Here is an 11,899-nt window from a genome sequence, read left to right as displayed (position 1 = left end):
GGTGATCGGTATCGGCCGATACTGATTCCGCCGATTGGCCCCAAAATTGGCGATCGGTGCATCCCTAGTGATTTGTAAAATAGCCATAAAGAAAAATCTGTTCACAGTTCTGTTTCATATGGGTGTTGAGAGATGTATCCATAGATCTCTTAAATGTTGCTCTAAAATCTTCCCCCGGACCCCCCCTAGAGGATGTTAGGTCCACGGTGTTTACATGCTTATGTATACAATATGTGGGGTGCTAGTGGAGTACTTCAGGAAAGTCGACGGGGGGGCTAGTGGAATACTCCGTGACCACAGAGCGTGACCGTTGTGATCAGCTGTTTTAGCGCAATTCCTTTGAACAGACCGACGTTAACAGCAGCCCTGTCTGTGCATAATGGAGACCGACTCTGTCGTCCGGTGATCTAACTGCCATCTGGAAAAGCTTCACAAGTGCGCTTTGCTTTGTGACACAAGAGACGGTACGCATTTCAGATTGTTGCCGCGCATGCGTACCTGCGTACCAGTTATGTGCACCCCTGCTTATGCTAACATCATAAGACAAAAGTTGGTTCCGTGTTGTGTGAGAACGCGCTAGAGGGAGGGGGGCCCCCAAGCCAAAGCTCGCTTAGGGCCCCCAAAAGTCTAGGGCTGGCCCTGGCCTTATTAGTCTCAGTTTTTGCAGAGCAGGTAAATATTTCAGCGCCTTGAGTGTTATCACAATCCTATTGGTGATGTATTGTTCTAAAATCCGTATAGGAAACGTTGGTAACACCTGATATTAACCTTTGTTGCCAAAGGCAACTTCAATCTCACACCCATCACATAACCTGGGGCTAGAAATGGGTGGAGGAGCCCTGATCTGTAAAAAAGAGATAACTTCTAAAATGCAATCAGAGCAAGCCAATCAAAAAACACCATTAACTGTCACTTTAGTGTGACCCAAGTTCTGCTTTTAATGTAAATTAGGAAATCCAAGCTGTAGTCACTTTTCATTTCTAACAGGACAGGACTTTACAAAAAATGCGGTTCACATAGTGTACCAAGCACTTAGCATGTTGTACTCCAGCCAGCAGAGCAGGAGGAAACAAGCTGAGGCTCAGTCCCATTGTGTCGAAGTAGAGACGGACAACCACATGCTATGACCTCAATAACAAACCTCCTACAGTTTGTTTCCCAGAGCACAGGTCTGCAGGCAGATATATATAGCACTCACATCAGACAGAAACAAACACATCTTCACACACACACACACAATGTCCTGTCAACAGCCTTGATGTCTTTAAGCAGCTTAGTTATCACTTATCACAAGCCTAATTCAAGGCTAAAATTAGCGCTAACATTAACTTTTTACAACAAATATTGTATGTCTGTGCGTGAGTCAGTGTATGGCTATGTGCAGACACTTGTCAAAGTGAAGCTGCAACAATCACAAGTGTCACGATGTCCCGTCAATCAGGACGAAATCTGTCACTGTTGACGGATACCGTTTGAGTAGAATTGGACAGATCCAATTTTAATCAAGTGGATTTTGGATTGTGCCAATGTTGTGATAGAGTGGCCGAGATTCTCCGCTGTGACTGACAGATTGCGTCTCGGACTGTCGTTGTGTTTGTCCATTTGTGTGTGTGTGTGTAGCCTAGGTGCACATGACTTGTTTGTCTGGGTCCTGACATATGTCTGAATTGACAATTTTTCGGATCAGCTGTTGATTGGACCTTCTCTTCCCTTCCATTTCATCAGCGGAGATAACTTCCTCCATATAATATAATGTCAGGGGGCTGCTGTGTGAGCTGTGTGGCTTACCCTGATAAGAGCACTGAGCCCACTGCTCTCAGTCGCCTCAATAATCCCCCCCCATACCCTTGAGCCCCTTTCCATAATAGTCTGTCTGTCCTTCACTGGTTCTTGGTGAACTTTAACTCTGTCACAGTGACCCTGTTTCAACAGATCTGGGGTGTGTTCTGCTGATTGGTTTCCATGGATACGTTTGGAGGAATGGTTCACTAAAGTTGTAACTTCCCTTTTGGATTGTGTACAGATTTGTTTGTGTGCACTGATAGGCTACAGCTTATCTCACTGGCAACTTATTGCAACCTGAAGAGATTTAGCTTAACTCTGATATACCCTAAACTTTATAGTTTTCAGGCTGAAACTAATCATAATTTTTCATTAATAATGAATTGGCCAATTACTATCTCGATTGTGTTGTCTCTATACAATTTCAGATAATGGTATGTATTCAGTTACACTGGAGAAGATAGAACAACAAATGTTTGATTTTTATGAATGAAACAGTTATCATCGGGCTATCAAATAGTTACCTATTAAGTTAGTGTAAGGACTTACTGACTCAACATGTATCATACTGACTCATGTTTGAGAAAAATGCTTGATATAACAAAAAGGCATTTTAGAGAGCTTTTCTCTATTCGTGTACTGAAAGAGGCATCAGCATAAGGACACTCAGTTGACTTTTCATCATAGCCTATTTTAAACTAACTACAATACACAAACAGTGGCTGTGCTCTGTTTCTACAATGAGTTTTCTAAGAGCAGCTTCTGGGACTCAAAGACGTCTAAATAACAAACCCTGAAAACTTGTCTGACAGCGTGAGGACGAACACAAGTTAACCATTTATGCTAATGTATGCACAGCATAGTTGTGTCCTGAGCAACATTTTTACAGTAACCCAACAGGCTTCCCTACACTGTGTCGTCTTATTATAACTCAAGGCAGGACAATGCTTCCCTGCGGGCACCGTTAATGTTGTAAGTGAACAGTTTCCTCAAACTTTTGAAGTGTACAATAACTGTGGTACACTGACGCAGACCACGCAACAGAGTAATACCATGCCCCAAAAAAGTGTGGTCAACTTTAACGAGCAACTTACCAGCTATCTTCCTCCCTTTCTCTCGAGTTGCTCCTGCTGCCCACCAAACTGTTGCTTCGGAAACTTCAGCTTAATTTCATCGAACAGGACAAAAAGTCGATGATTGTTTTATCCCGCCAGGCGCCGCACAGTTTTAATAAACTTCATAAGAGATTAGTCTAAACTTTTTCTTTCCTCTCCCTTTCCTTCCTCCTCCCCCTGCCTCCCCCTCCACGGTCACGACAGAAGCCACTTCCGCGAACAAATGGCAACGTCATCTGGTGTGTGTGTGTGTGTGTGTGTGTGTGTGTGCGTTGCCTGTTTTGCACCTGGCCCATTCAGTGTACATTGCGCAAATGTAGAAAACCCAGACTGAGCCAAAAGCAGAGACTTACCTTTAATAAGAACCACATGCGAAGTTTCGTTTTCGTGCTTAGATTACCAGAAGAAAGAAAGAAATCACAGTATTATCATCATCCCAATACCATAGTGGTTCAAAGTGTGCTGAAGCCCTTAAAACGTTATTGGGTGAATGTGTTAGTATGAGGCGTTTAACCTATCATACAATTATTATTATTGTAAATATTAGGCCTAGCTAGTAGTTAATGAGGTAGACCTAAACCAAGTTTAAACTAACGCAGTCTAATGTAACAGTTTTGCAGTAAATTATACCTTTATGCAGATAAATTATAGTGGTTTTAGTTGAATTTATTCAAAATATTATTTTGAGTGTTTAGATATGGAGGATAAAGGCATACACTCACTAATATGGAATATAAAAAAACGGTTGAACTATTGCATAATATTGTGTCTTTCTATGCTAGTTCAAACCATATAGCTTAGTCACCACATTATACACTATTTAAGTGACTGTGAAAGCCAAACTATAAATAATACAAATGCCAATAACTGGTTAATACTTTGACTTAAATTGGCTTTTGATTAACACTATAACTCATTTAGCCCTGCTAACATGCACCCATGGTGTTTGCTTTTTTTGTATTATTCATAATGTATCTTCAATTATCAATGTATTCTCCGGCCGGACAGTGCTGTGGAAGTTAAGCGATCCACTTTATTTCAAAATGCAGACTTGTGGTTTCAGACCATACTGATACAGTTTGTATAAGTAATGCCAATGCGACACCTATAGTCAAGTTTTAGACGGTCAGTATCAATCTCAAGTTATCTGCTCTCCAGCCAGCAGAGGCAGAAGAATCCCTTTCTTTTATTGAGCAGAAGAGAAGAAGTCGAAGAAGTCTTGGCAGCAGTTAGCAGCATGCTATCCGAGTGCAGATATTGTCAACTCACAGATAAATGAGTCGTCGTTAGTACCTTTAATATAAGGTAAGCTGATTATCTTATTTACTTTTGCCAAACGACATATATTTCTCCGCATCGTTTTCACGGACTCTTGCATCTTTCAGTTACTTCCGTGTTGATAAAATAAGGCTGGCCCTTAAGAGGGACCTTCTCAAACCTGATTGGCTCTCAGTCCTCACGGAAACCATTCCTTAATGTGATTGGGCGGCTAACGGTATGCTTTTTGAGTGACATGTAGCCACAAACTGTCGGATACGTAATGAGGTCAGATGCAGCTCAGGAGTAAGTTTCCTCGGATTTAATTATAAGGTTTCACAAATAACAGACACAACATTGCGTGTTTCTTCATAGGCTATATGGTAGGGCAGAGAAATCGGCAGTAGAGTCAGGACATAAGCTACTACAGTATGTAAGTGTACCTGAACGCTTTTGCTTGCTTGTTGCTAGTAACTAAAACAATAGTGGGTTAATAAGTAAGCTAGCAAGGAGATATGGCACTTTTATAGTTAGCTAAGATTTTTCATAGAAGTATATTTGCCATTATGTGTGTAGTTTGTCATAAATGTGCATGACATTGATTTAAGTATTTAGTTACGTAAATTCAGTGTTACGCATCATAATGTGCATATATGTTAGACATTAGCATGCTTCTGCAAAGCCTTCCCATAGTGTACACAGAAGATGAAGGCTACATTTTTACATACAGAGGGAACGTTTTCTCGCACCGACTCTATGCGTTGTTGTCACCTCTTTTGACCGCTGAACACAGTTGGCACATGACCTGTCCATTTAACCATTCAAACTCCTCTCTTCCCCCCCCCCTTCAATTCATTTCTTCGCAAGATTGTTTTTCCTTCACTCCTATCGGCATGTTCAGCCTTATTTGTCAATCCTTCACATTTGCCTCAGACAACTCATAGACAGACCAAAACATCATATTATTGAAATCAGGCTACAGTTAGACCTGTTATAAAATTATAAATCTTTCCTCGCAAATATATATACGGTGTACTAAACTATGTGTAATATAGTAATTGTGACTCATCATTTTTCCACTTGTTGACATTAGTCAGTGCATCAACTAACATTGAATTATTAGCAGTTTTTGTGTGTTTTTGCTGCTAAAGTTGACAAAACGCTTACAGATTCTTCTTTTTTCCCCTTTGTCTTACCTTCCTTTTTTACAAATCTGCTCTTTCACATGTCTGCTCCAAGATACTCCCTGGTAGGAGACAAGTTATGATGCAGAAGAGGGCCTGAACTGAAATATTTTGGGATACTCCATATTGAATCCTCATGTTGACGTAAGATTCTAAATGAACTCTACTTATAACACAATAGTTGATCACAAAAGCAACTAAAAGACAGAGACAGATTATTGAAAATTGAAGTTAAATTTTACTTTACTGTAGGCTACGACAAAATGGCGTTGCTTATTACCAGGGAGATTTATGGCTTTGTTCAGATGGCAAATAGAGCAAACCACACGACACATGGATTAAGTAAACATGTTTATTGAACAGTGTTGTAAGCATTTTCTCTTTGTCTTCTAGCTTTGCTTTTCCCAATCTGAGTAGAACAGTGGTGCGTGTGAGGAGACTGGCAGCTCAACTCTCCAAAGCAACCATGTCAACAAACCCCCATGGATCTAGTTCTTTTTCTGAAGCCAATGGGGACGCTCCCACTGCAGCCATTCTCATCATTGGAGATGAGATTCTCAAGGTGATATAGTGTTGTTGGATACTTACTTGTGATTTGTGCGACTGAACTGTATTCATATGATTGGTAGTATCCCACTGAGATTCCTTGAAAGCTGTTGGATTAAAAAAAAATCTCAATAAAATGTGCACTTTTGAGAGTATAATTTTATTAATATAAACATACTAACATGACACCCTTATATATCAGTATGCATCAGCTCTCTGGACCGCTATGCAGTCCAGGATCCAGATTGTATATTCCCAGGCAATCCCTGTGATGTTTATTTGATGTGGCTGCTGTATTATTTTTTTTAAATGACAAGTTCACCACTGTTTCTTGACATGACATTATCATGATTTAAACATGAAGTCTTTGATTCCGTCCAGTGTCAGTCTTAGCCTCAAAACATACTCACTGTTAGACATTGCATTTCATTTAAACCTTAAAGTCATTGATAAGCCTTTGTAATGTTTTGGTGGAAACACTGTATTGAAACTTACCGAGTGTCTCTTCTTGTGCTTTTTGTCTCCCAGGGTCACACACGGGACACAAACAGTGCCTTTCTGACTCGAGCACTGAGGAGGCTCGGGGTATCTGTGCAGCGCATCTCAGTAATACCAGATGTACAGGAGGTCATTGCCAACGAGGTGTCCCTCCTTTCTTCTAAATATACGCACCTCATCACTTCAGGGGGCATAGGCCCGACGCATGACGATGTCACCTTTGAGAGTGTAGCCCTGGCGTTCGAAGAAGAGTTGTATGCCCACCCTGAGCTCACCCTATTGGTTGAGGAATTTTTTGGTGTAACAGATAAGAACAATGCTGCTATGAAACTGGCCATGGTGCCTCGCTCGGCCAATCTCAACTATGGAACTGACCCTCAGACTGGACAACTGCTGCGCTACCCAGTGGTGAGTGAAGGCTGGGTGAAGGGGGATTAGCTTAGTTTTTCCATCAATCTGAGATCTTTGAAGTAGGATCATGCTGTCATAAAACACTCAATTAGGTACAGAGTATCATCATCAACCTCCACCTGCTGACTGACCCCCAGAGCCCTTTCGTTATAACTGATATCCCATGTATCTGCTGTGCTGTGTTTTAACTTATCAGTTGGATTTTTTTAGTGCAGATACATTTTGTTTAGTTGACAACTTTCAGGAAGTTGTTTGTCTGTTCATTTCTGTTCAGGGGTCGTGTTTCAGACAGATTGCAACATCAACCACTTAGCAGAGTTGCAGGACTTAAAAGCAGCTTCTTACAAGGGGCAAACATTTAAACAGCAATATAAGGAATACACACCTGTTTATGTTTGTTTTGCATCTAGCTTTTTCCTTAATAATAAAAAGACTATAGGACTACTACTGGTTAAGTAGTATATTTATAATTATATTTACTGAACAGTTTGACGGAGAAATGCACAAACATGAACTTTTCTAGATGTAAAGTCAAATCAGTGATTACCTAGTGCCAATAATAAATTGAAGTAGCCACACAATTGTTTGCACTAACTACATTTACACACACTTTATAACACACTATCTTTTCCCAGGTCAGTGTGCGTAACGTGTTTATCTTTCCTGGGATTCCCTCTCTGATGGAGAGGGCCTTCAATGGAATGGAGCACGTCTTTGCTGGTTCAGGGACAACCTTTCACACTCGTGAGGTAACACCATGACCGTACTCATCAATACATACAAATCCACCTGAACACTGTGTATTGGAACTAATACAACTAACTGATCTTTGCTTTTAGGTGTTTGTGGATGCAGATGAAACAGAGATTGCCAATGTGCTGACCAGACTGCAGGCTAGTTGGAGCCGGAAGGTGGCTCTGGGCTCCTACCCTGATTGGTTGGGCAACTATCACAGAGTTCGGCTGGTCTTGGACTCGGACAGCCAGGAGGAGGTGGACAAAGCGCGGACACAGCTGCTGGACGAGCTGCCCAAGGGGACCGTGGTGCCCTTAGTCACTGACCCGGTGTCCATCGCCACGACTGAGGTGTACGCGCTGGCCAACAGCGGTGAGGGGGAGACAGAGGGTGGTGGGGTGCAGAGATGGCAAAAGTGCACACATCCTTTACTCAAGTAGAAGTACAGATACTCTGTACTGACTAAACTTCTTTACTCGAGTACAACTAAAGAAGTATGGGCTTCAAAATGTACTTAAGTAAAAAGTACCCATAACTACCAACTGTTTGAAAAGAGTAACTGACCTCCCTTTAAGCCCCTGTCACACTGTCCCGAAATTGACACCCGATGGACACACGATTAAGGAAATGTTCAAATTCGGCTCTGATCGTAACAACATCGGGCCATTCGTGAGGGCATCTTAAGCCATCGTATGACCGCCGGTGGAGTTTCTCAGGCTCCGGCAGCAACTTCGGGAGCAGTGGCAACATCTTTGGCATCACAAAGCATTGCCGAAGGACCTTGTGAAGGTTCATTTTCGTGTTGACTTCGTGTGTCCATTTTGCCCTTCGTAAGGCATTCGTGAGGGCATCTTAAGACATCGTACGACCGCCGGTGGAATTTATCAGGCTCCGGCAGCAACTTCGGGAGCGGTGGCAAAATCTTCGGCATGCCAAAGATGGCTTAAGATGCCCTCACGAATGGCCCGATGTTGCTACGATCAGAGCCGAATTTGAACATTTCCTTTATCGTGTGTCCATCAGGTTGTTTTATTGCACAACAAAATCATGTAAACATATTATGTAAATAACCCAATTTGTGTTCTGTGAAACTAAAAAGGATATAATATATTATTTTGAAGGCGAGGAAGTTGTTGTTGCTATGGAAACAACATGACGGAGAAAACTTAATATCTTCTACATATAAAGACGGAGAAAGTCGGAAAATATCAGTACAGTATCATAATACTTTAACATAATTGTTTGTGTTACTTTCGTTGCAGTTGTATGTCTTAAATGTAATGTAAATGTTGCCTTCGTGTGTGGTTCGGGGCCATCTTCGTGCGAAATTCACAATTCCATATTCGTGTGTCCATCGGGTGTCAATTTCGGGACAGTGTGACAGGGGCTTTATAGAAGACCAGGAAATGATGGATACAAGGATCGTGTTAAAATCAATAGGCACGCAATGACTCTTAATAATAAAGATCACGCCACCAAACGCAGATTAAAACTAAAGTAACCAGCCTGTTTTGAAAATGTAAGGAGTAAAAAGTACAGGTATTTGTGTTAAAAATGTAAATAGTGGAGTAAAGTACTGATACCATAAAAATGTACTTAAGTACAGTAACCAAGTATTTGTACTTCACTACTTCCCACCTCTGGTGGAGGGTGATTGTAAAACTAAGTTAAGTTAATATAAAGTGAATATTGCAGAGAACTCTTATACTTAACACAGGCATTGGGACCAATAAATAAAGCAAAATTATTAAAGTAATTATTGCTGTAAAATCAGAGCGAGTATTAAAACTATATTAGAGGAAAGAAAATATAATTAATATGATGAGACAAAGGACAAACAGGGTTTTATTTAGAATTGTACATAAGACCAAGGGATACATTATATTGAAACTGTAAAACTTTGACTTCACATTTCATTTAATTCCCCACAGGCACACCACTGGGTGACAAAGTTATGTGTGCACTGAAAACGATAGAGGCTGCTCTGGATCAGTATTCCACAGAGGAGGTCTGCGCCGGCTTCAACGGAGGCAAAGACTGCACGGCGCTGCTCCATCTCTACCACGCAGCGCTGAAACGGTAACAGGAGGGGAGAGGACGGGGTGAGACAATTAGAACGTTTAGGGCCAGGGAAGATTTAATCAGGACAAAACAAATCACCTCAGAGAGATGAGATGAAACAGAGAGTCAAATTAAAAACATAATGATACCACTTCTACTCAGGGGGGCATCACTGCTAGAAGTAATGAAGAAGAAAATGAGTTTAGCAGCTACTAGACTGAGACTGAGTGTTTGGACTTTTCTTGACCTGTATTAGAAATGTCATGGCAGATAGTGACAACGATAAACACCTAATCTCTTTCTGTGGCTTTTTTTAATGACCCATTTTTCTCCTCCTGCCACTCTCAGGCGTTTTCCAGATGGTAAAGACAAGTTGAAAGCTCTGTATATCCGTATTGTCTCTCCATTCCCAGAGATGGAGAGATTCCTTCAGGACACAATAAAAAGGTGAACCATCAATCTACACTATTTTACACTGCTAAAGACTTTTCAGCTGGTTTTTGTATATATATTATAAATAGGAGTCAGCAGCTGTTACAAGTCTTAATAGTTGTGTCTCTGGTCAAAAACGTGTCCTAATCCTCCATGTTTCACTACAGCAGCTCATTATTTTGCCATGTGTGTCCTGTAGATATGACTTGGAGATCATCTCAGTGGAGGGCAGTATTCGGCAGGCGCTGAGTGAGGTGCAGGAGAGGAGGCCGGAGCTGAAGGCCGTCCTGATGGGGACCAGGAGGACTGACCCCTACTCACACAGACTCACAGCCATGTGTCCCACTGACCCCGGCTGGCCCGACTACATGAGAGTCAACCCATTACTAGTGAGACTCACACACATATACATATGTTACATAGATATAAGGTTTCATTATGTCCTGGTAGTTTTTCTCTTATTAGATATTCACTATTTTTATCATGCATTCGTATCATGAACCAGGGGCTAGGAGAATCCACTTAAAACAATATCAGCTAACGCATTTAAATGAAAAATACACATTGCCCTTATCCTAAGAGCATCTGCAAACATTTATTATTATAAAAAAAAAAAACAATCAGTCTTTCATTGTCCCTCCATTCTTCAAGTTAGTGTATATAGTGCTGCAGGAAAACTGCTTTTTGACTGGTAATACAAATCTGTTTTCACTGCTCCAGCCAAGCAATTTCCCCTTGTTACACTTAATGTTATTTGTCATCTTGACTGAAGTTTCAGAGTGCAGATCCACAGGCTGAACAAAATATCACACCACCTGCTCAGCTTAATGCGATTCAACGTTTGTGAGGCTTTAAAAAATTCTATGAATATTTTTGCCACCTTCGCCACAAATAACAGATACACCTGTAATGATATCCATTACAACCCCCCCAAAACATGTATGAATGAACACCTCTGTGAGAAATTCTCAACAAATATTGAACACAAATATGTTTTCCCCTTTTAGATTTGCTTATTTATTTAGAAATGGCACATTCTTTTGGAGTGGCTATAGTCATTTCTTTGAACAAATCATGAATCAATCACAAACCAATTAAATGTCTTTCAACACTCCTCAGGACTGGACGTATCATGACATCTGGTCGTTCATAAGGACGTTATATGTTCCCTACTGTATTCTCTATGATAAAGGGTAAGAACACATTCAACTTTTACCACTTTCTGCATCCTCCATTATTCACAGCAGAGGAGTACAATCATCCTCTGTATTAAATGTCTCTGTTGGACCTGCAGGTACACTTCTCTGGGCAGTATGGACAACAGCTGTCGCAATGCCTCCCTCCAGATGGTGGATGAGAGGGGGGTGACGCGATACAGGGCGGCCTACCTCCTGGAGAACGAAGAAGAGGAGCGAAACTCCCGCCTCTGATGTAGTCACACTTTGCACTGTTTCACCTGTTGCTGAGGAAGGGTTTCAGATATGGACCTTTCTATAAAGTATTCATGTGAATATTTGCGGAATACCTTCAGAATGAAATTGTTAAAGAAGTCTATGTGTGTCTGCTATTTGTTTATACATGTGAGTTTCAGCCTTAAGTGATGGCTCTCTGAGCTCTTCAATAAAACATCAGTCTTTGTCATCATTTTCCATTGTCATGTCTCTATTTTAAGAGGAGTCTCTCATATAGAGAGTGGTGTGCAGGGCTTTCAATATTGCTCTTGGTTTTTCTTATTCATGAATCCATTTGTCTTATTTCTAAATTGAATACAAGAAAGACAGCCTCTAAAAAAGGTATCAGTATTGTGAACACATTTTCTGTCAAGGTGGGAAAACCCAGTTTGCAGCAGCATGTAGAGAACTGAAGGTCAACTGTCAG

General features: G+C 41.1%; 1 protein-coding gene across 7 annotated transcripts; it reads left to right on the top strand.

Annotated features, from left to right (window-relative positions):
* The first annotated feature begins 4,092 nt into the window (after nucleotides 1-4,092).
* flad1 (flavin adenine dinucleotide synthetase 1) lies at nucleotides 4,093-11,667 on the top strand. 7 transcript variants are annotated; one of them, XM_010790579.1, is made up of 11 exons: nucleotides 4,093-4,202; nucleotides 5,394-5,482; nucleotides 5,732-5,900; nucleotides 6,413-6,790; nucleotides 7,429-7,542; nucleotides 7,633-7,900; nucleotides 9,460-9,607; nucleotides 9,938-10,036; nucleotides 10,221-10,410; nucleotides 11,141-11,214; nucleotides 11,316-11,667. In XM_010790579.1, exons 2-11 carry the CDS (start codon nucleotides 5,475-5,477, stop codon nucleotides 11,449-11,451), a joined length of 1,584 nt encoding a protein of 527 aa, XP_010788881.1. In that variant the 5' UTR covers nucleotides 4,093-4,202; nucleotides 5,394-5,474; the 3' UTR covers nucleotides 11,452-11,667. The 7 variants fall into 7 exon arrangements, with proteins under 7 accessions (XP_010788881.1, XP_010788884.1, XP_010788882.1 ...); XM_010790580.1 differs by lacking the exon at nucleotides 4,093-4,202 and adding an exon at nucleotides 4,402-4,460; XM_010790581.1 differs by lacking the exon at nucleotides 4,093-4,202 and adding an exon at nucleotides 4,474-4,587.
* Nucleotides 11,668-11,899: the final 232 nt, after the last annotated feature.

Source organism: Notothenia coriiceps, unplaced genomic scaffold (genome assembly GCF_000735185.1).
Source record: "Notothenia coriiceps isolate Sejong01 unplaced genomic scaffold, NC01 NC01_scaffold00034470, whole genome shotgun sequence".
In the NCBI taxonomy this organism is placed as follows: Eukaryota; Metazoa; Chordata; class Actinopteri; order Perciformes; family Nototheniidae; genus Notothenia; species Notothenia coriiceps.
The sequence above is the reverse complement of the archived record's forward strand: the minus strand, read 5'-3'. Positions and strand labels throughout refer to the sequence as shown.